This window comes from Artemia franciscana, chromosome 9, assembly GCF_032884065.1.
Source record: "Artemia franciscana chromosome 9, ASM3288406v1, whole genome shotgun sequence".
NCBI lineage: Eukaryota > Metazoa > Arthropoda > Branchiopoda > Anostraca > Artemiidae > Artemia > Artemia franciscana.
In genome coordinates this window covers 47417765-47443255 of record NC_088871.1, presented here as the reverse complement: position 1 = coordinate 47443255, position 25491 = coordinate 47417765, and the positions used below count along the sequence as shown (strand labels likewise).

At 37.0% G+C, this 25491-nt stretch overlaps 1 protein-coding gene across 1 annotated transcript in view; it reads right to left on the bottom strand.

Annotated features, from left to right (window-relative positions):
- The window catches only part of LOC136031498 (peroxidase-like), an 80323-nt gene extending 59097 nt beyond the window's left edge, over positions 1 to 21226 (bottom strand). Inside the window, exons 1-3 of the mRNA XM_065711152.1 lie at positions 21093 to 21226; positions 6562 to 6904; positions 5499 to 5650 (exon numbers count right to left, since the gene is read on the bottom strand). Coding sequence (XP_065567224.1) covers positions 5499 to 5650; positions 6562 to 6904; positions 21093 to 21116 — 519 coding nt within the window. The 5' untranslated portion in view covers positions 21117 to 21226. The remainder of the gene's footprint in view (positions 1 to 5498; positions 5651 to 6561; positions 6905 to 21092) is intronic.
- Between the last annotated feature and the right edge of the window lie 4265 nt (positions 21227 to 25491).

The following is a 25491-nucleotide window of genomic DNA, read 5'->3' as shown; positions in this document are numbered from 1 at the left end:
GGCCGTCTTAACTTGACGCCAATTCGAAGTATTATGTTTCGAGACGCACATTTCGGGAACTATTTCCGAGAAATCTGAAAGAGATACGGAAATAACGTCTTATAGTTTTCTGCTTAACTTTTGATGGTCTAAGCTAGGAAAATATAAAACAAACCAAATTCACCAAAAAATTTAAATTGCCCCGAGGGCATGACAAAACTTCCAAATAGAAAAACCCACAGAAGGAATTTTATTTCGGAGAAACTATTGTAAGCTCCAGTTGTTAGGAGATCGAGACCTGTCGAACCGCGTTGGAAAAAAAATTCTAGCTGGTCCAGAACAGAAGTTACCTCTAGAACGTCGAAACTTCGGAAATTATTTCTTAGAGAACGAAGCAACTTGGTATATAGAATACTTCACTTCTTCTTGCATACTTTTCATAGCACTACTCGATAAAAATATAAGAAACATCAAAATCGAAAATTTGAGAAAATTCCAAAAAAAATCGGAACGAGATGGACTTTTCCGGAATTATTTCCGGGAAATCTGTAAGAGCTACGGAATTTTGTGCTCCGGTTCTCGAAGAGACAAATGAAAGTTCTACATGAGTTCAGCATAACTGTATTTCTAACAAGTTTATTTCCGAAGCTAGGGTCGTCTTAACTTGACGCCAAACATCGAACGCAGAGTTTCTAAGAAAAAAACGGTTTTATTTTTTTTTATGGAAAACTGTTAGAAATTTTAGGAACTTCTCTGGAACTTTTTTACTCTGTTTCACGTTTCCCTTCCCTCTGAAAAATCTCAAATTTTTAACTCTTACCACTTCGGAGTTACAGGTCGCTGATCACGGTGGAAAAAAAAAAAAAAAACTACGAAAGCAGTAGTGTTGCTCCGCAACACAATTATTAGGATTGGATGACATTTCAGTTAAATTCAGTTATAGAAAAGGCATGAAAAATTCAAGCAATTCTAAAAGATTTAGTTCCAAGGTAAGACTTAAAAGAGAAAATACTATCCTGCAGGTAGAGGACCCCTTCGGACCCTGCTTTTAACTGTAAAATTTGGCTAGTGCTTTACTGAAAGAATTTAAGAGTGTTAAAAAAAAGAGCTAATCAGCTGGTAAAAGCAAATGTTCTATTTACTGATTGCCTTTCAGATATTTTAACCCACAAACTTTATTGATAAAAGCAAATGCGAATAGGTAAATCCTTTCATTTTGAAGCACCGAGGTAAAAAAAAAAATAAGCAACTTTTTTTTATCACATTGATCTTATGATAAAGCATCCCCTCCTAAAGCACAGAGTGTAGGGTAAAACTACAATGTATGTAGCAGGGGCTGAGGTGGTTGGCCTCCCCCTTCATATGCACAAGAATTTTAATTATTTTGGGTTTTAATGTCGGTTTTTGCTTTTATTTTATACAGATTGCATTTTATTTAATTTGTATTCAATTTAAAGTCATATTCAGGCTTGGCTTCAATAGAAGGGGCTGCTATCATCCTTATCCTCCGTCGTTTAAACTGAGGTTCAATTTGTGTATCACAGCACTTTGCGAGGAATGGCTCATTTAGATTAGTTTATTTTTCAAAATCAGACAGAATCGAATACACGGCTACCGATCAAATCCCCAATCTTTAAAATTAAGTACAATTTTATGTCACAATGCATAGACATTGTTGAAGTTTCTGCGAGAAGAGGGGAGCTTTTTCCTTTTCAGCATCTATACTCTGCACCTAGTCTAACCATATTCCTCCAAATGAAGGGAGGACAGGGGCAAATCCCCCTCCATATTTATATCAGACACCTATCACAAAAATTTAGGAATTATAGGCCTAAATTTCAAATTTGAAGCTCCATGAGGTCCTCTTTCCCCATCCCATATATATAAAAATCCACCAGCCTCTGCCCTTATAATCGCTACGCAGCCTTCCAATACCCTATAGCCATTAGTTTACTGCATAAACTGCAGGTAATAACAGTTCATCTTTTATGGACTATATTAATAGTTCAGGGCGATGACGCTACTACGCAATAGCTCGGCCTCTCAAAGTGAGAGGATGTTTAAATTGGATTAAATAAAAAAAAAAAAATTTTTTTAAACTGCAAGTAAGGAGTGACATTAAAACTTAAAACGAACAGAAATTACTTCGTATATCAAAGGGGGTGCTTCCTCATCAACACCCCGCTCTTTACGCTAAGCCCCTTTCATATACTACTACTAACTACTACTAATAACTCAATGCAGCATCAAGCCGCCTGAGGCCAACACAGCTACGCACGCTCCTCCTCCAATCTAATCTATTCAAAGCCTCTCTCTTTACACCCTCCCAGGAAGTTCACATTTCCTTTAAATTTTTAATTATGACATCCTCCTAATCCAGACGAGGACGACCTGCTTTCCGTGTAGCCCAAGACGGTTGGCCAAAAAGGACAATCTTCGGCAATCTGTCATCCTTCATCCGCAGAACGTGCCTATTCATCTCAACCTTTCTTTCATTATAGCCCTAGAAAGTGGGATTGAACCACATGTTTCGTAAAACATACTATTTAAAATACAGTCAGACAGGCGGGTACCCAGAAGGCAATTTCTCTGGAAAACGTCTAGTAAATTTTCAGCTTTTTTTCGGAGTGCCCATGCTTCAGAGCCATATTTGACCACTGCCATCACTGTAGCTTCCAATATTCTAATTTGGGTTTGCAGACTTATCTTTCTATTCTTCCAAATTTTTTTAACTGCGAAAAAACAGCCTGAGCCTTAGCTATTCTAATTTTAACATCTTCACTGCTCCCACCGTCTATACTAATAATACTACCAAGGTAAGTGAAGCTCCCGACCTGATCAATCTTTTCGTTACCCAACGTCACCTTTTCATCTTCTCTTATGCCTAGTCTTAGTGACTTGGTCTTCTTAACATTAATTTTTCAAGCCTATTCTAGCACCCTGAACTCGCAAAACCTCTAAAAATTCATTCATTTTGCTCAAACCTTCATCTAATATGCTTAAATCATCAGCAAAATCTAAGTCCAGGAGCGTTTTTCCTCCCCATTTGATTGTGTGGTCTCTAATTGCCTTTCCTGTGCTTCTTAAGACGAAGTCCATCAAAATGATCCATATAAAGGGGGGTAGAACACAACCCTGCTTAACTCCTGATTTAATACAAACCAGTTGCTAACCTCCAGCAGAATGATTCTTGTACATAGCACAAATCACTTTAATGTATATAGCGACTGGAATATGCTATCATTCGCCTTCAAACCTCGAATCCCCAAACTTTGAGCTGTGATTACTCAAAACCTGTTTTACCGGTAAAAAGCTAAATGCCATCCACCGGTAAAAGGCTTGTGCAGCCAAATTCAAAGTAGTTATAATAAGCAAGTTTGCTTTGTTCAGTCTTTTTAGGTTCGACCATTAAATGGGTATATTAATTCGAATTAAATATTTCAAAAAAAAAAAAAAAACTTTGAAATAAATAAGGTACTTTCATTTGGAAATGTAGTGATTGAAAGAACAATCTATTTCAATTATCTGGGAATGATTATTGATGAAATAATTGCATGCAAAGATCAAGGGACGGCACTTTCCATTAAAATATGCCGAGGGACAGGTATTCTAAATAGACTAAAGCACTTTAATCCTCATCAAGCACTTAGAACTTTATATTATATTCTCGTTTCTTCATGTTTAGAGTATATATGCGTTCTTTGGTCGAATTCGTTTAATTATAATGCGCATAAAACCAAAGTAATACAAAATCGGGCAGTAAAAGCTCTATTTTCATATAAATACTCTACAAGTGATTCATACCGCCTGGCAAAAGTTCTGAATGTTTCTAAAATATTTATGCTCCAAATTGCAAGTCTGGTATACTCGTCCATTAACTCTTTAGAACCAGTTGGACCAAGACAACTGAATATGTTTCAAATGGCGTCAGAAAATCATTCATACCCAACAACCTCATCTGAAAATAACTCATTCACATCAGAATTGCGCCACAGCCATAGAGGCGCACTGTCGCTACGATATGTTGGTGTAGAGGTGTGGAAAATGTTGCCCAACTATATAAAGGAATTAATTTCTCTAACTTCGTTCCGAATTTTATTTTAAGTATCTTATTGAGTAGATAAAAGTTGTTTGTTTAGTTTGTCCCTTTAATGTTTTGTGAATAAGGTATATGCAATAATTTTGAGAAGTGATTTGTTTCCTTTCATATTTGGAATGCTCTTATATTGCCCAAATATATAGAAGAATTGATTTCGCTAATCTGGTTCTGAAAAAAAAAACAAAACAACTTTAAAATATCTTATTGAGAAGATGAAACAAATGCTTCCATTTTTTGTTGTTTAGTTTTTGTTTGTTTGTTTAAGGATTCTGCTTAATGATATTAGAAAAAGGATATTTTTGTTTAATGATATTTTGTCAAATTTTTTATGATATTTTTATCAAAATACTGATTTCTCAAATCCCTGTATTGGACGTTTATAGCCTCTGGCATATTGGCACTACGGGAATAAGTACATGTATTGTTTTTTATTTTGTCAATAAATCAAGTCAAGCATGAAAAATTAGATATTCTAGACCACATAAATCAATTTCGTCCGAAAAAAAGTAAAAGGTGTACACGTGTGCCTGAAATTCGCCATCGGTTGCCCTGCATTCTCGAAACTATCAATCTACTACTACTACTACTACTAATAACTCACTGCAGCACCAAGCCGCCTGAGGCCAACACAGCTACGCACGCTCCTCCTCCAACCTAATCTATTTAAAGCCTCCCTCTTTACACCCTCCCAGGAAGTTCCCATTTCCTTTAAATCCTTATTTATGACATCCTCCCAACCCAGACAAGGACGACCTGCTTTCCGTGTAGCCCCAGACGGTTGGCCAAAAGGACAATCTTCGGTAATCTGTCATCCTTCATCCGTAGAACGTGGCCTAGCCATCTCAACCTTTCTTTCATTATAGCCCCAGAAAGCGGGATTGAACCACACTTTTCGTACAACCTACTGTTTGAAATACGGTCAGTCAGCCGGGTACCCAGAACAATCCGTAGGCAATTTCTCTGGAAAACATCTAGTAAATTTTCATCTGCTTTTCGGAGTGTCCATGCTTCAGAGCCATATTTGACCACTGTCATCACTGTAGCTTACGAACCTGAGAAAAGCTGCCTTATTTTTGAAAAAAGAAAAAATAACCCGTAAAAGTCATAGAATTCAGTACTTTCAAAGGTACTTCCAAGGAGCTATTTATTCTAATTAAAACGACCTTTGTGATTCAGGGGGTATTCTTAAAGAATTGGAACAAAAATCGAACTTTGGCGTAAAGATCGAGGTATGGACAAGGGGGCAAACCCCCTCATATACGTAATAATTTTTCTTTGTTTTAAGCGTCAACGTTGCTTCTTACTTTCAGTTGAAAAAAATTGTTTTTATTTAATTTTTGAAGAAAAACTGACTAGACTAAAACGTAAAACCATGGTAAATATTTATGCTTGATAAAACAAAATGAACTAAAGAACTTACTGATACATCATTTTCAAAGAGTGTTTTCTCTCTTTCTAATTCCTTCTTTACTACAGAGCTAGCGGCAACACTGCTAACCTTTAGCTCATCAGCTGTAAACTTAATTGACGAACCTGGGGCGGAAGGTGAATTCAAGATGTCGCCTTTGATCACTGAAAGTGAAAGCTCGATTACTCATGATACAAAAGCTTAACACATCCACAAGAAACGAAGCTATATTTATACACTGAAATGAAATCATCTTGTAGTAGTCTGTTAGACACCGAGGTGACATGTAATGTTCAAAAGAAGTTCTTTGGGTGGGAGGATGACATTCGAAAATAAAAAGTAAAAACCAGAGAATTGAGACAGAGGGAAAATTTTGAGATTTTAGTTGAGAGAATCAGGTTTTTTTTTAAGTATATACCTACACTGACTATCCTGAAAAAAAAACAGGCTGAAGCGAAGTGCTAAACAAATCAACACACATTTCCAACTTGGAATAGAGACATCAACCACACGAGGGCGCTAAAGAAATGAAAAAAAAGAATGGAGAAAGAAAAAAAGACAATGCAAGATTTCAAGTGATCCAGAGATCTAAAATATTATTACAGTTCATTTAAAGGCACCAAATGAGTGGCATCTTATAGCCGACTCAGGCAAAGAGAAAAAAGAATCTTAGGCTAAAATTTTCCAAAAATCCCTTCAGTATACAGGAGGGGTAATCCTCCCTCAAGTATGTCTCTTTTTTAAGGAATGACTTGACATTATTTTATACTAGTCTTCAACATCTTAAGTGAAGCGTTTAGACTACCTCTTATGCAAATCCCTCCTCTTGTACGGATTCCAGCTTTATGCTCACCTACGAGGAGTGCCACCGTGTGGCAGCATTTCTCTGGAGTTTTGAGATAATGTTGTAATAGCTTTACACATTTTTGAATTTTTTTGCTGTATTAACATTCTCAATTTATGCCAGACGTAATGTAATAACTTTTAAGACCATTAACTCAAAAACAACTTTTACAGTTGTTTCTTTACTAAATAAGTTCAAAGTCAATGAAACTCTAATTCCGAAAAAAAATACCTTTTATAATGGGATTGCTATCTCTTCTTTCTGGACAGCAGACGCCAGTAGTCCCATCGCTCAAGCGACATTGAGCTCTAACTCCTTTATGCTCCTTCAAAAAAGCATCGGTCCTCTCATATTCTTGCAAGCAACTGAAAAAGTTTGTGCACGTTTCATGCGGTCCGCAACCAAACTTGACTGTGCCGATTGGAAAATTGATGCTTCTCCCCAAAGGTTGTATAGCATTTTCTACAAATTTGACAGAACCAGAGCGTTCTTCCTTTTGATCTGGAAAAATGATTCGCCCACTTTCGCTCTTCACACCAACGATATAGAAAACGAGTAGAACCAAATGAACAGCCTGGAATAATAAAAAACATCAGCTCGAGTATTGTCACATTAAAATCGATAAGCTCATTTTCTTATCGGTACACAATCAGAAGTAACAAGCTGTAATGACGTTAACAACTAGTGATACTCTTTCAAAATCCTCGAAATGTATCAATTTGGGGGGGGGGGCGCATTTGCCTCCTTAGTTTCCCTATCCCCAAATGTATCAAAAACTGTTTTTTTTTTTGTGTTTTCATTGAAACACCCCGCTTGGTTATATGTTTGCAGACATGAAAGTTACGTCGATTTCCCACATTACATCTATAGCAGTAGTAAAATATCGTTTAAAAATTATCACTAGTATCAGCTTGGATCTACTCCCCCCACTCTTAAAAAAAACATAAATACAAATATGCTGTGACTTCTGCTGCCTTCCCACTGAGTAGCACACAAAGAGAGAGAAAAGTCTTTAACATATGTTGTTGTTGTTTGGGGTTCGACGTGCTCGACCAATAGGTCATATGCGTTCGTATCACATGATTATTTTATGCTTTTTGTAATCACTAACTTGCTTTGGTGTCACTTCAGTCAAAATTCACCGAACCAGACATGTGTTACTTATCGTGCTACTAGCTGTTGGGGTGGCGCTTCGCGCTACCCCAACACCTAGTTGGTGGGGGCGCTTTGCCCCCCAAGCCCCCCCGCGCGCGTGAGTCGTTACGCGCCATATTAGTTACGCGCCATTGTAGTTGTGTCCCTGTGTCCCACCTGTGAATATATATATATATATATATATGTATATATATATATATATATATATATATATATATATATATATATATATATATATATATATGGTTTTAACTACGTAAAACTTGCGAATATACAACATTCCTCGCTGTCCCATTGTCTGTGCATATAAATAGATTGTCAGGTTTACCGACTCTTGAACATGCAACATATAACTGTACATGGGAAAAACAATCCGTATTCAGATCTATACCTCATTATTCTAATGATTGCCCTTGAGCTTTGTTGATGGTGATTGCTAATCGAACATTCCCTGTGTCCCCGTCGTCATTTATATATCCTCCCTGTGCCACCCCCCCCCCCCGGCGTCCCCGTTGTAGTTGTGTCCCTGTGTCCCGGTCGTCATTTATATTCCCTGTGTCCCGGTCATCATTTGTGTCCCAGTCTGTAATTTCTCTTTGAGTGTCCCGGTCGTCGTTTATATTCCCTGTGTCCCGGTCGTCATTTGTGTCCCGGTTGTCCATGGGAAAAACAATCCGTATTCAGATCTATACCTCATTATTCTAATGATTGCCCTTGAGCTTTGTTGATGGTGATTGCTAATGCTAATCGAACATTCCCTATGTCCCGGTCGTCATTTATATATCCCCTTGTGCCCCCTGGCGTCCCCATTGTAGTTGTGTCCCTGTGTCCCGGTCATCATTTATATTCCCTGTGTCCCGGTGTCCCGGTCGTCATTTGTGTCCCGGTGTCCCGGTCTGTAATTTCGTCAGTCGATAAACATGACGTGAGTCGACAAACAACTGCATGACGGCATAATGCTCAATCCTTATAATGACGTCAGTCGACAAACATGCATAACGTCAGTCAACACACAAACAACTTATTTTTATATTGGTAGGGGGTTAATCACCTGCAGCAAATGCCTGCGTTCAAAAACGGGAATCCGAATAATCCAGCTGTGATTTATCTTAAAGTAATTAAAATACATTTACAACACAATTGAATTAAAAAATGCAAATTTACATAATTTGTGTCACATACTTCCAAATATAAAATATAGAAATTTAACCAGATAAGGTATAGATAGCAAAAACAAATAAAATAGTAAATGTGATAACTCTAAAATGAACTATTATAGAGGTAAGAAAAAAATCTTCTAGTGGAATGAACCCAACCAGTAGTGACGTATTCTTCATAAACTCCACGTGTGTGGAGTTTTTGGGGGATGAGGCCTTTTTCCAATGGATTAGTATTGATTTTGTCTTTGCATGGTCACATCTAAGACGAAAGAGGCAAGTTGAAAGTATGCGAGATGTGAGGTACATTTCTTTTGATGGCTGCTTATAATCATAGAGATCGAGTAGCTTTGTATGGAAGGAATGGGGCCAAGCTTCTTCTTCCTCCAAAACTTTTGAACTGATTGAAGACAGGAATTCAGGACCAGTAATAGGGATTGAGCGATCAGACCCAGTTGGGAGGCTTGTTTTGCTGCCTGGTCTGCTAATTCATTTCTTGTTATATTTAAGTGTACTGGAACCCTTATAAATAGAACTGATAAACCCTTTCTTGCAAGTTGTGTAACAAAATTTTCAATCTCAATGCCAACATTTCTTGCTTGGCGCTGCTGGTGTGAAAGGTAATCCAGAGCTGACAATGAATCAGTACAGACAATATACTTGATGTTTGATCTCTGTTTGGCTTGATATGGCTTGAAAAGAAAACTTAATTGCCATAGGCTCTGCAGAGAAAAAAGTCAGGTTGGAAGGTTAACGGTAGGAGAGAAACATGCTCTTGGAGGGTACAACTGCTGCACAATTGCATTTTGTCTGTCTTAGAACCATCTGCGTAAAGTTGGATGTAGTCCAGATGGTCTGCCAATTTTTCCAGGAATATAATTTTCATCAGTGCTTCGGGAAGGCCCTCCTTTTTGCAATGCTGATCTTAGGAAAAATCAATTCCCCAATTACTTTGGATGCGCTAGGAGAATCATCATCCAACTTAACAGTCAACCTGCCATTCTCCATGAATTCTTCAATACCAGGAAGGCAAAGGAATCTCTGGAAAGAGGGCATCTTTTTTGGTTTAAAGCAGACTTCGGGTTGTGGTGGCTAATGATTCCATTCTAGATAATGCGGTACTTAAGTCTCATCTTTTTTTCAAAATATCTTGCAAGGAGATATTTTCTTCTGGATTGAAGAGACTGGATCCCCACTTCACAGTACATAGCTACAATAGGAGTTGATTTTGGGCAACCAAGGGCTCTTCGTAAGATTGCAAGGAGGGTAGTGTCAAGTTTCTTCAGGAGACATTTCTTAGCAGATCCACATATAAATTATCCATAGTCTACCTTGGATATCACCACTGACTTGACAATACTTGAAGCAAAGGCAGTAGGGGCTCTTCTTCTTCCAAAGCAGAAAGCATTAACGAAGTTTTATCTATGTTTGAGACTGCCAATCAGCTCAGCCTGATGGGGTTTCTATGTCATTTTTTGGTCAAATATAGCTCCAAGAAAGCGTGCGTTTTCTGCAACTACAATTACTTGTCCATTCAGTTTCACCAGCGGTTTGAAAGTAGTCAGATTTTGTGGAAAAACACAGAAATTGACTTATGGCTTGAGAAAACCATATTACATATCTACAGCTTTTTGGGAGTTCGCTCGCCACAACTGCAATAGCAATATTATCAGCATACAGAAAAAACTCTGCTCCAAGGACATTTTCCAGGCTTATATCATGACAATAAACTGAGAAGAAAGGTGGACTTAGAACAGCCACTTGAGGGAATCCAGTGTCATAAGCTTCTCTCTTCAACTCTGAGTAGGAGCCCTGCAAGGAGGCCTGAACTGCCCATTAAGAGTTTGTCGACCCAATTTCTGGTAAATCTAGTACAGATATCTTTCTGATTAGTTGCCCCATATTAACTCTATCAAATGCTGAGTCCATATATAAGAATATTTACATGGATTGCTTTTTCTTTTTTGGAGTTTTGTTTTATCAGATACTCTAGTTCAATTAGGGCATCTGTGATTCTCCTTCCAGGGACAAAGCCAAGCTGTTCAATTTGGATGTGGTCTGATAATGAGGTTAAAATTCTTTTTTTCATTACCCTCAGAATTAGTTTTCCAACACAAGAGGTTAGCGATATGTGGTGTTATAAATCAACCAGCTTAGGGTCTTTTCCTGTCTTGAGAAGTGAGATCACTGTTGCCTTGTTCCACTCAGATGCTATTGATTACTCTATGACAGATCTGTTGAATAACTCTGTCAGTAGCTCAACAAATGTATCCGGCAAATTTTTCAACATCAAATTGTAAATTCTATCAGAGCCAGTTGCACCAGGCTGGAGCTTTGAAATGGTGTCTTTAACTTCCTGACAGCTGAAATGAGAAAAGGGAACAGTACCATTTTTAAGAAAAAGTTGATGAGGTGTTTACTGTAATGGTGTATCTACATTCAGAAACTTCTCTAAGAAGAGATTAAGTTTCCCACTGGTTGAAGATTCTTTAGTCCTTCTCATCTGTATTTCTGAAAGGGTTGGCTTTCTTCTTTTTTTACCTGAAAAAATGGAAATTTCTCCGTAGCTCTCAAACAGTAGTGTTGTGGCTAAATTTGTCTTCGATGAACCCTCTCCATCCATCTTGTGTCTCAGTCTTTAGTGTCTTTTTGAATCCTGCTGTCTTTTGCTTAAAAACTATTTTATTTTAAACTGAGGGGTATCTAGAGAAATAATTTTTTTTTCTTCTCTAGGTAGTAGGTAGGCTTCTTGGCATTTACTGTCCCATCTAGGAGTAGAATTTTGTCTTTTGGGATGAGGTTGTTTTGTAACCAAATATTCTTTCTGAAGAAGCTATGATAGCTGTAGTAATATTACTAGATAATGATTCCACTGACTCATCACTTGTCTTAATTTCTGAAGCCTTTTGGTCTAAGTTGTGTTTCCAAGAGTTCCAGAGTTCGTCTTGGAATTTCCAGAATTTCACTGGTTGGTACACTGACCTTACTGGGCTAATCTGCAGTGTCAATGATAGAATCTCGTGGTCCTAGTCAAAGTCACTGGGTTTGGGGATTTCTGCATTATATGCAATATCTATTTATGTGAACATAAGGTCAATGGTTGAGTACTTCCCTGTCTGTGGGTTCAGCCGTGTATTTCAGCCACGTCTTTGGGGGGTGGCAAGCTACAGCTTATTTTCGGGTTCCAGGAAGTAATTGGTTAGAGGGGCTGTAATGAATCTTCTGGTGATACAGTGTCCCAAATTCTGAGGTGTAGATTAAAGTCACCACTAACTATTTTCACAGGGCAATATGTGTTCACAATCAGTTTGAATTGTTTCAGGGAGAATTTATTTGTCTTGGGAGCATAACAGTTAACAATACTATTCCACTTGTCACTTCCAAGTAGTTTTATGTCAATTATACCGATCTTCCTTTCCTCTTGTGGACTGCGGTTATGCATTCTAAAAACTAGGTCATTTTTCACAAGTGACAGTAGGCCACCAACCTTTTTGTGGACTCTGTCCCAAAGGGCAATATTGTACCCTTTTAAATCGTGGACAGTATTCTCTTTTTTAAGATAGTCTCTGGAAGTAGGAAAATATCAGGTGCATGCCGGACTAAAATATTTTGGAGTTCTTTTCTTTTGGCTTGGTTGAATCCCTGGATATTTAATTTGAACACTGAAAGGGAGCTTTTGAATGGTTGAATCCCTGGATATTTAATTTGAACACTGAAAGGGAGCTTTTGAATGGTGTGTGAGGGGGATAACCTCAGTCTCTGCAGCTTATTTCCACTACATCCTGGGCTAGGTACAGCCTCCTTTCCTTTACATTTTCTTTAAACTTTGCCACGGCTGCTGGTTTGTGGAGGGGCATTGCTGGTTGTTGGGCTTGATTCAACTCTGTTAGGTTTTCAGAAATTTTGGTCGGGCTAGGGGCTGCATTTTCAAGACCAACTGGTGGTATCTTTGAGACTAATTTGCAAAGTGGTGTTATTATCTGGGTCATGTAAGAAATCTGCCTTGCAAGATCTTGAAACATGGTCAAATACTTCTTGTTCAGTTCCTCAACTTGAAGATGGTTAGGTGCCAAATAAGGGAAGGAGTCTTTATGGGCCATAGGGACATATTTTATTGGTGTTGTAAGTCCTTTCAACACCTCAGTAGTAGCCCGCATATATTTACAGGGACATATTTTATTGGTGTTGGAAGTCCCTTCAAGACCTCAGCAGTAGAGCTCATGAGGACATTATTGGTGGAAGAATAAGTTACAATTGCTTTTTTCTCCATTAAAACTGGGCACTCCCTGGCGTTAGCAGCATGGTTATCATTGCAATTAGGGCACTTGAGTACTTGATCTTGCTTTACTGTTTTGGAATGGGGGCATTCATTCTGGGTGTTGTACACTACACAGTAGGCATTTTCTGACTCTGCGACACTTTGAGGCCATGTGGCCAAAACCTTGGCAATTGAAGCACTTTATTGCCCGGGGATAAACTGCTTAACTGTATATTTTGCACCCCAAACGGTGATTTTCAGAGGGAACTGAACATCCTGATTGAAGGTGCAAACCAATGGGATAACTCATGAGCTTGGGTTTTTAAAGGCCAATGTCACTTGTTGTATTCAATCAATCATCAATCATTACATTAATACTATAAATTTATTATCAATTTTTGACAAAATCATCCAGATGGGTGACCTCCTCGGACAGGATAAATACAATACCTTTTCTGTTTCTGATTAAAGCAGGGTAGGAGCAAGGACCATGCACAAATTTTACCTTACAGCAATTCACTGCTTTATCTGAAATTGAAAGTAGATCAGTAGCTACTGATTGGTTTGCAACTATTATGATAATGGAGCCATCTGGTCCAAGTCTTTCTAACATTGAACTATAATGGCCCCTGCACTCATGCTTTTGGAGGCGTTCAAACAGTTCTTTTTTGCAGTAACCGTTCTACTACCTAATGTCAACAACCTATTGGTTTCATTTGGACCTTCAACACCTAAAGCCAAAATCCCAACACTAGAGTTATTTGGGTCAGGGGTGACAGGGCTACTAGCTGTACTATTAGTCATAACAAATAAAAAAAAACTCAAAGGTTAAAAACAAACAGGTAAAACAACAAAATCAAATCACAAAAAGAAGAAGGTAGTAAAATAAATCATAACAAATAGGCTAAAAGTAGAGGGGGGAGCCCTCAGTCAATAATAAATTAAGCAAGCAAAATGAATCAAAAACAGGCAGAGCACTAAGTTTCAAAGCAGGGTAAAAAAGGGGTTGATGGGCACTGTCAAGCAGTTTGATAGTTGCAACATGCAGAAGTCAGGGAAAATTTGTATAAAGCACAGTAACAGTCAAAGCAAGCCAAAGACCAAAAAATCACAAAAAAACGAGTGTGCAGGCGTCAGGGACCCCGAGGGCAGAGTTCCTTATGATTTAAGGAACAAACCTTGGCACAAAGCCCTACTTGGAAAATAGCAATTTGGAATATATTTGGTTTACTTCAATTTCAATTGGTCCATCATACTTAGTTGTGTCAGTTTTTAAATAAGCAGGGAACAGCAAAGAAATTCCATTGGGATTTACCAAACATGTTCCAAGCGCACGTGGAGGATAAAGCCACACACTGACTCTGTCCAAAAAGAGTCAAGTGACGAAACAATAAATTTCAGTTGGCCATTTATATCTGTGATTGGACAAGTACAGTAGCTTCTGATTACCACGGACAGATTATCCACGATTTTACAGGATTTTAAAAAAAGATAAAGATAGTGTAGCAAAATCGATCATAAATAAATAATTTACTGTAAATAAAACGTGTTAAAGGTACGTGTGCGGTGATTTATATCCAGTGTCGTCCCATTTATGATTATCCACGGAATTCGCTAGTTCAAGGGACATTTGAATGAGGGAGAATATTCGCTTCCCTAGATTCAAAGCTTGCCACAAAGATTTTGAAAAATACGTTTTTTGGGCGTTTTCATTTAAAAATTTCCTTTTTGGGCATTTTCATCGAAAAAATCTAGGAAACCAAAAATATTCCTACATTTTAAAACACATTCTTGCATTCCCCTCTTCAAACAGCGTCGTCGTAAATTGGCAATACTGTTTAGATGTTTACAGACGTGGTGGCAGCTACATAAGCAACCTTTTAATTACAATTACATAAAAAAAACTAGTTTTTTTAACTGAAAGTAAGGAGCGACATTAAAACTTAAAACGAACAGAAATTACTCCGTATATGAAATGGGTTGTCCCCTCCGCAATCCCTCGCTAATTACGCTAAAGCTTTTATTTGTTTTAAAAAGCAGAATTGTGGCAAAGAGTCAAACTTTAGCTTAAAGAGCGAGGGATTGCGGAGGGGACAACCCATTTCATATACGGAGTAATTTCTGTTCATTTTAAGTTTTAATGTCACTCCTGACTTTCAATTAAAAAAACTAGTTTTTTTATGTAATTTCTGAACGTTTTTTAATTAATGCATGTTTGATTTTGGCTCTCCACACATAAATTATTAAAATGAAATTTGCATATTAATTCCTTTTTTTGGCTAAATGGCTTTCTCTTAGTTTTGATCAGACGATTTTGAGAAATAAGGGATGGGGAAGGAGGCCTAGTTCCCCTAGGGATGGGGAAATTTTAATTTTTAACGAATTTTTTATTAGTAAAAAATATACGTAACTTAAGAATTACGTAACAAACTTTTATTATGTATATGAGGGGATTTGTACCCTCGTTAATACCTCGCTCTTTACACTAAATCGTAAGTTTTGTCCCAATTCTTTAAGAATGACCCCTGAATCAGAAAGGCCGTAGAATAAATAGTTGAAATTACTAAAAATACTATAGCATAAAGAGCGAGGTATTTATCTCCTCCTAAATACCTCGCTCTTTATGCTAAAGTATTTTTAGAACCCCTCATATGCATAATAATCTCTGTTCGTTTTAAGTTTCAATGTTACTCCTTACTTTCAATTGAAAAAACTTTTCCATGTTTATTTTTTCATTGTTTTTTTATGGTAATTTTAGAAAATCCTGCGCCCTTTTCATTGAATTTCTGTTCCTCCATAACAAATTTCTCCAAGGAAAGATCCTCCCACATAGCCCCCTCCCCTCAACCCCAACCCCAAAACCATAAAAAAATCCCCTGAAAACGTCTGTACACTTCCCAATTACCATTATTATATGTAAAGTTTGTGGAAGTTTGTAACTTGAAGCCCCTCCCCCAGGGACTGTGGGGGAGTAAATCATTCCCAAAGACATAGTTATAATGATTTTTGACTATGCGGAACAAAACGACTATCTCAAAATTTTGATCCGTTGACTTTGGAGAAAAAATGAGAGTGGGAGGGGGCCTAGATGCCCTCCAATTTTTTCGGTTACTTAAAAAGGGCACTAGAACTTTTCATTTCCGTTAGAATGAGCCTTCTTGCGAAATTCTAGGACCACTTGGTCGATACGATGACCCCTGGAAAAAAAACAACTTGGTCTCTGATACGCCGAATGCGATGGTGTGATTTTCGTTAAGATTCTATGACTTTTAGGGGGTGTTTTCCCCTATTTTCTAAAATAAGGCAAATTTTATCAGGCTCGTTACTTTCGATGGGTAAGACTAAACTTGATGAAACTTATATATTTAAAACCAGCATTAAAATGCGATTCTTTTGATGTAGCCATTGGTATCAAAATTCCATTTTTTAGAGTTTCGTTTACTATTGAGCCAGGTCGCTCCTTACTACAGTTCGTTACGACGAACTGTTTGAAAGTTATCTCCATTTCATACGAGGTAATCAACAGTCACTAAAAGTTGGGGCCAACTACAAGATTATACGATTACAATTGTTATTGTGTCTTTCTATGATATGGAAACTAAAAAAGCGTGAATGATCTTCTAGAAAAGCTGCGTATCTGAAACTCAGGAAAAGCTTTAAAATTATGCGATATGTTTGGCGTTTTAAAACCAGAAAATCCTGGATAAAAGAAAAATACAATGAATTATATTTTAGATATTTTCAGTTCAATGGACAAGTCTTTTAACTTTTTTTTTCTGACATAAAACATACAATTTAGAACGAAAATTTGTCCAGAACAGTATTTAATTTCATTCTAATTTGTGTCTGCTCAACTTTCAAGTCCTTGTTTTACGATCTCTTAATTTTACATTACCCCAATTTTTAACAGTTATTATTTTCTCATATCCGCGAAGCTGCAGACACAGTCCCCAAACGTACCTGGGAGCCACCAGGCCCCCTGGTAGAGGGACAGGAAATTCATTTTACATTAGTTCTCAACAGTATGTATGTTATCCCTTATTTTGAGGAGTATCCCTCCTCTTTCTAAAAACCACTGCACATGTGTTACATTTATACATTTGACATACAGGCAAAACAAGGTTATGAAATAAATAAAAAGCGGTATCAAACAGTTCGTGGTAACGAACTGTAGTAGGAGCGACACGGCTCAATAGTAACCGAAACTCTAAAAACTGATTTTGATACCAATAGTTACAGCAAAAGAACCACATTTTAAATGCTGATTTAAAATATATGTGTTTCATCAAATATGATAAGTTTCATCAACTTTAAACTTAACCATCAAAAGTTACGAGCCTGAGAAAATTTGCCTTATTTTAGAAAATAGGTGAAAACACCCCCTAAAAGTAATCGAATTTTAACGAAAATCAAACCAACAGATTCATCGTATCAGAGAACCTTACTGTAGAAGTTTCTACGGACAAAAATGTGGAATTTCGTATTTTTTGTCAGAAGACAGATCACGGATGCGTGTTTATTTGTTTGTTTGTTTGTTTTTTTCGTTTTTTTTTCCAAGGGGTAATCGTATCGACCCAGTGGTTGTGGAAAGTCGCAAAAGTCCTCATTCTAACAGAAATTAAAAGTTATAATGCTCTTTTTAAGTGACTAATAAAAAAATCAGAGGGCACCTAGGCCCCCTCCCGCGCTCATTTTTTTCCCGAGGTCACCGGATCAAAATTTTGAGGTAGCCATTTTGTTCAGCATAGTGAAAAAACCTAATAGCTATATCTTTAGGGACGACTTAATCCCAAAGGAGGGGCTGCAAGTTACAAACTTTGACCATTGTTTACATGTAGTAATAGTTATTGGGAAGTGTACAGACGTTTTCAGGGGAGTTTATCGCATTGGGATGGGGGCTAAAATATTTTTATTAATTTCAACTATTTAGTCTACGGTCTTTGTGATTCGGGACTAATTCTTAAAGAATTGGGACGAGATTCGAGCTTTAGTGTCAAGAGCGAGGAATTGACGAGGGGGCGGACCCCCTCATATATGCAATAAAAATATACAAATATGGAAGTTCGCTACGAAAGCTAATTCATAAGTTATGTGTATTCATTACTAATACAGACGTTCATAAAAAAAAAGAAATAAAAAGTTCTCGTTGCATTTTTAAGTAACCAAAAATGGGAGGGCTACTATGCCTCCTCCCCCTCCTCTTTTTTACCAAAATCATCCGATCGAAACTATGAGAAAGCCATTTAGCCAAAACAAAAGTTAATATGCTTTTTTTGAAAATCAAAATGTTTAGCGTAAAGAGCGAGGCGTCGAGGAGAGGACAACCCCTTCATATAAGGAATAATTTCTGTTCGTTTTAAGTTTTAATGTCGCTCCTTACTTGCAGTTAATTTTTTTTTTTATTTAATGCATAAAAAAGGTCATACTCGGTAACCAATCAGCAAATGAGTCAAGATCTGGCCACACTAGTAAGTAGCGGTGCCACCTAGATAACACTTTATATTCATGGCATGCGTCTTAAATACTTTAAAAGTAGTTTTGACCACAAGCTCCTTAGTGTTTTTTCGCCTGCAGGTCTGTTAATATAAACTAACGAATTCCGGTGAGGACACAAAGAATCAAGATAAAGTGGAAACAATTATTGTTTTTACCATTTAAAAATGCTTAAATCAAAGTTTTCCATTTTTGAGCTACTTCAAATGCAATAAAAATCCAAACATGCATAAAATTGATGGGTTCAATGCATTTGTATCATTTGCCTTATAATTAAATGTAAAATGTAGTTGGTTTCATTAGATTTAAATATTAAATCCAAGGCGCTGCCGACTTCCAGACCTAACGTATACCCGGCTGAGTGTGGCAATCGCGCTAGAACTATCCGACTGTACAACGCATGGTATAACTGTGCCACGCGTTGCAAAACTTTGCGGCAAATGTGACATTCCGAGATGTGCACGAAGTTACAAAAGGGGATAACCCCTCAAGTAAATCTAAAATTCACACCTTATCAAAGGTACCTAGAAGGCCATTAATGACACAAGGAAGGTTTTATACTATACAGGGTATGACCGATAAAATACGAGCCGTTAAAACGTCCATAGAGATTTTTTCTTGATATTTTTATTCTCTAGCACTGGAATAGGGAATCGATAAATTCCGCACTTTCCATGAACAGTGGGCGTCAGTTATGATTCCGAGATATTTCATCTGTTTTTAAGTGATTTCGAATGACCTTACATTATTAAAAGCAAAGAAAACTTTCCAATTCATTTTATCCATTGATACTACCATTTCACTCTTCTAAGGGTCAAAATACAGTTTATGCTTTTGTGCCCATATCTAGATTGTGTTTAGCATATGCTGTTTAGTCAAAAATGGCTTTCAGATATCCGGCTCGTATTAGACACTAGACTAGATCATCGATGCATGCCCGAATGTAGTCAGAATGCATTTCTTAGGATTGTTGATTCGTTTTCCTCAATTCGCAAAAGTTTGTTCAAATCAATTTGAAAACCATGTCATGTTGAGCCCAATCCGTTTTAGGACCCTCCTTTTCAGTTATAGCCTATCCATAATTACTAAAAGAAAAAGATATTTTCCCATATCTTTTTAATTTCATTTTGAAAAAGAGTTTTGAAAAAATACATGTGCTTATTTCAAAATAATTATTCCCAATATACCAAGAAATAACTTCTCCTTGAGAGCTCCCTTTCAGAAGACCTTTTTTCGCCCCTTTCGATTTACGACTGCTTGCTGGTTTCTAAGTACAAGGGAATTCAAATGGCGAGTATAAACTAACGATTTAGGAAGCATGCTTTTGTTTATGCGCCGTGGTGGTAAATTTGGCTGATGTTTACTGATTCGGCAAGTCAAATTTTAATTTTGTTACAGCATTTTTAACAAATATATCTAGCCAGAACTTTTCTAATTTTATGATTTCGGTCAATAAGATTTGGAAAGCTTCATTGAGAAAAAGATGAAGATACTATGCCATTCAGCCCAAATAAAACCAATCAGTTATTGTGCCTATTCTTAACAGTTTCGCAATAGTGGATAAAATAGAAGTGGCATTCCACCAAAATCTGACATTTTACACGCTCTTGAAAGTGATAGCAATTTCAGGGTCATAGTATTGACTAAAGCAAACTTTTTTCCAAGTTGACTTTGATCTTTAGTAATAAAGTAATGACATAAGAATATGACACACAACATTCATACTTGCTAACGACAATAATAATCCCACGTGCAGGGTTGCCATGAGCGACAAAACTGTGCTTTTCGGAAATATTTTCAACTTTTTAGTTCCATGAGCCCAAAAACGGAATAAGTTAGGAAAATTGGAGCACGTTTTATTTTCCGAAGATAACCAAAAAGGCTTTTTTGGGATTTGGTTCTTTTAACTCTAAATAGTTATTTAATTTAGTAGAATAGTTATTAGAATAGTGTAGAATAGTTATAATAATAATAGTTATATAATAATAGTTATAGAATAGTTATTTAAATTTAGTCCTTGTGCCTGTACTAAAGGCGTTGAAAGTAAATTTATGTAAAAATGTCGAATTAATTACATGTTTAATGAAATTAAATAATACTTGATTTTTTTTTTTAATAAAGTCAAAGCGGTACATCCTTACGTTAAGTCTTGCTTTTTATTTAGTATGGCAATCCTTTATTGATTCAATTGAATTAAATTTGAGCTCTTTTTAATGTCACAGAAGCTCCCTAGTCGTAGGGTATTTAGTAGGGAACCCAACCACTAACCAGGACTATATATTAAGTACTTGATTAAAATATAACTACATGGTAGTTTTTCTCATTCAAAACAGGAAAATCATAACCGAATGCAGAGAGGCAACCCGGCTATTGTCACATCTTAAAGAGTGTTTTCCATATAATTAACAAGAACCGTTTCAAATTTATTTCTTGATATTCTGGGTCAAGTTGACTAGTCGGAGAGTAAGACGAAAAGTAAACTATAAGATCCTTCAGGTCTTAATGGTCCTTTGACCCTCAGGTGGCTGTTGGTGGGGAGGTGGAATTTTTGGCTACTCTTCAAGGGTTACTTAAACTGATTATATTAATTGTCAACTGTAAAAACTATAGTTTCATGACATAAAACAATTGTTCAGGTAATATTTGGTCAATTGTTCATTGACCAAACCAAATTAATGCCAAAGAATATAATTACTTACGGTACCCATAGAAAATCGACACATATAATCAATAAAATCTCTTTTTTAGCCTGCTTCTATCCAACCGCTTAAAATACTGGCACCGTGATCTATAGATGCAACGTTACAAGTATTCGAAGGACGAAACTTCCCAAAAAATTGGCGATTTTAAATCAGTCAAAAACCTGTTCCTTTTTTTTTCTTACAGATTTTATAGTTGGTCATCATTCTATGTATACCAGTGTCAGCATAGGTAATCTTCCGCACACTCGGGTATGCAACAATGACGCAAGGTGGAATATCCCTGCTCTTTATTTCTTTTCATTACATGTTAACTATTTTGAGCTTTTATGAACTTTTAGGGTTTTTCAATAAAAAAATAAATTGACCCTGAAAATATGTATCTTCTAGGAAGTGATGACTTCAATAACTTTGACAGAGGTGAACAAACTTACTAGCTGCAAAGATTAATCAAAACGTATGATTGACGAGTAAGAGTTAGAAGAGGTTAAAGGGTGACTCTTAGAGATTGCTAATATGATATAGTCTATGATAAATAAAATCTACTAAGTTAAAATATTCTAGCTCAATGTCACCTAGCGTTTGGCAGTTAATGCAAAAATATTCAGCTAAAGTTTCGCAGAAGATAAATGACCAACTGTATCCGAATGAGCACACTATGTGTGTTTGTGAATATTTTAAAACCTATTCTATATGTTTTTTTTAATTTCTGAAATAATGATTTTAAAATGCAGAAAAACAATTCGTAAGCAAAAGATGTTGGCCATTATAAAAAAAAATCAACATTTAAATTCAATGAAGCTTAGACCTTTAATTAACCTCTGTGTTTTACTAAATTAAAATTAATTTAAGTTTGCTTAAATTGATACCTCTAGTTTTTCTTAAAAAGAGCCATCACACTGTCAGTGACGATAGTTTTTTTCACTACAATTATATGCATAAGTAATCTTCAAGATTGAATGTCCCTATTGTTTATTCCCTTTTTTTATATGTTTATAATGTTGAGCTTTTACAAACTTTTACGATTTTTTTAACTAAAAGATTTAACCCTGAAAAAGAGGTCTTTTAGGAATCGAGTTTAATCACGGTCAACAAAGGTGTATAAATTTATTAGACGCAAAGATTAAACTTAAGACCGAGAAAAAGTTAAAGGGTAAATCTCAAAGAGCGAATCTTGAAGATTGCTAATATATTTTCTATGGGTAAAAGAATTCAGTAAGCACAATTATAATCATACACGGTTACCCACTCCCTCTGGTAGATCCAAAATATGTAAAATGGGCGAAATTAAGATTCGGAGAAAATGTGGTACGTTTCCTGTCAGAGTTGGTCCATTTATAGCAACCTCAACTTATTTTATCTAATTCTTCATTGAGTTAATAGTAACAAATTCAGACAGCAACGACAAAATTAGATGCGGAAAAACAAAATGTCGCCGTTTAATAGTTTAATTAATCTCTTGAACACCCTCTTTAGTCAATATTACTAGAAACTGAGACACTCACAGGGACTCTAGTACTAAATTAAATATAAAAAAAAACAAGTTTTTTAGCTGAAAGTAAGGAGCGAAAATAAAATTTAAAACAAATTAAATTTACTCCCTATATGAAAGGGGCTTTTCCCTCCTCAATGTCCTGCACTCTGTGCTAAAGTTTAACTTTTTCTATCTTCTCTACTTTTTAAAACAGTAAAAAAAACCTTAGCGTAAAGAGTAGGGCGTTGAGGAGAGAACAGCCCCTTTCATGAGCTTCTGAAATTTAGCCGACTACCATTCAGCTTTCCTGCGGTTAAGACGTGTTTTACCCATAGTTATGTTTTATACTCGGAATTGGATTAACAGACTATTTTCATGAAAATGGACTCTGATTCGGATACGGACTGCTTTGTTTATGCCCCGGTTCTGACTTTCTGCAGTATAATAATGAAAAAGGTGTCGAAGCTACAGTGATCGTAAAATTTGCTGTCGAATTCTTCGAGTCAAGTGATATTGCCAAATCGAAAAAAATCCTGTGGGATTCGCTGCCGAAATTGACCGAGCCCTGTCCAAGGCGCACGGGTTCAAATGCAGCTTTGAATCATTTGAAAGACATTTTAGAACTTCTTCAAAATCAGAGTGTTTCTGAGGACATGCCTGTCTTTGTTATCCACTCCCCAGCTGAAGTTCCCTGTATTCCAGCAGTTGCTTACTCCAGGATAGCTTCTAAGCTTCATGGAATTCAACAGACTCTTTCACAAGTTAATGAGAAAATGTCAGCTTATGATCTGAATTTCCCCAGCCTCCCGAGGAGTGCTACTGGTAGTGATATAGGCAAAGCCACTGTTATTATCACGAATGTACCGCGTGATATCGATAATGCATCTAAACGGAAGGAAAGAATTGACTGTATTTCCGGTCACGAGTGCATTGATACTGTGCGAGCCTCTGGTGATAAATTGATTGTGAAGATCGATAGCGTGGCCACTGCTGACTTTTGCAAATCTGCGCGCTCGGTTTTTCGTGATTTTGAAGCAAAAATGGTGGAGAAAAAGTTTCTTGGTATCATGAAGGGCGTTGCACAAGATCTTGATCTTGCGCCTCTTAAAGCTTGCAGGGGTGTTCGAGACGCTATGAGAATTGGGAGCTGAAATTTGTGTGAAAATTACGTTCGAAGACGAAATTTCTCTTTCTTCGGCCCTTAAATCTGGACTGAAGATAGGCTATGAACAATGCCGAGTGTATGAATATAGGCGAATTCCTAGGTGCTGCAGGAAATGTCAATCACCTGACCACCTTGCTGCAAAATGTCCCGATAAAAACTACAAATGCTCACGGTGCTCTGGTCCCCATATGAACTCCAGTGACTCACCTTGCAGTAACACCCCAAAGTGTGCAAATTGTAGTGGACGTCATGTTGCTAGCAGTTTTCGTTGCTACAAACTAAAGGCTCTTGCTAATTCCAAAGTTCCACGACCTTCTCGCTTGCAATCATGAATGAGTATAAAGTCTCAGTTTGCTCTTCCAACATCAATGGGACAAAGGATAAAGTGTTAAGCCTAGATGAGAAGCTAGCTAATCATGATGTTGTTCTCTAACAAGAACACCTGCTCCCAAGTTGCAGTGTAAACTTTCTAAGGCGAAGTTCTCAACATGCTGTTTTCATCACGAATGCCCGCCGTACCCGAGGCAGGCCTTCTGGCGGTCTTGCCTGTATATTAAGCGATCTCTGCCTAGCTATTTGTCTCCTAGCTGCTACCAATTCTCTGAACAACATCTTGCAATCCGGCTTGCCAACGTGATCATAATGAACGCCTATTTGCCCCATCATAGAAGATCTGTTTCTTCCTTCTCCAGCTATGCGAATGCCTGCAATAAATTAAAGAATCTCATATCTGGTATTGAGCGTCTGGGATACAAGTGGGTGCTTATAGGCGACTTAAACTGTGACATCACAATTTCCTCGACAAGAATGGAAGCGCTTTTTCAGTGTCTACCCTCAGTATTTAAGGTCCTAACGAAAGACCTCAGTTTTACGTATATCCACTGTAGTGGTTCTGTCTCAAATTTAGACCAATGTATCTGCTATCATTCATTACAAACTTCAGCAGTACATGTTGATGAAGATGAGAGAGATTATGATCATTTACCTCTGTATTTTGATATTATGGTTACTTCTGACATATACTCGAACCAACCCTCAATGTTGCATAAGTGGTTTGAAAAACGTGATTGGTCTAGTGCGAACATACCTCTTTACCTTGCTACACTTGGAGCTTTACTGTCCACCGTACGTGTTCCTTTCCATCTTCTTCGCATAAATGCGTACCCTATTATTGACAATGCTCGTGCTGATTTGAATCGCTATTATCGTGGCATTATCTTATGTATAAAGCAAGCTGAAGATGTGGCCATCCCGCTGATCTGTGTCAGGCGGAATACCCAAAAACCAAATTGGAAGTGTGATCCTTTGCTGAAAAAAGTCAAGAATAAGGCCAAATTCTGGTTAAGAATCTGGTCTACCTGTGGTCGACCTTCTCGGGGTACTGTGTTTGATCTAAAACAAAAGACGAAACTCGAATATAAACGCCATCTTCGTGCCATTCGTTACTCCGGTGAAACTTTTCCGAAAAGTAATAGTGAGTGGCGAAAAGTGATAAATTCTGCCAAGTTTCCGGGGGCAAGTTCTAGTGATATTATATCTCGTCCATCTTGGATCGAACATTATTCATAAATATTTTCGAAAGTTAATTATGCAGTGCATAAGCGTTTCTCATACTTGCTCGAAAAAAATTGCCGTCACGTTTATGTCAGAGACATGTGATTCCAGTTGAAAAGTAGGCTATTGTTCAAGGTATTAAGGGTTCAAAATCAAAATCTTTGGATATTGATGGGATTAGTGTTTTGAATCTTGTTCCGAATTCT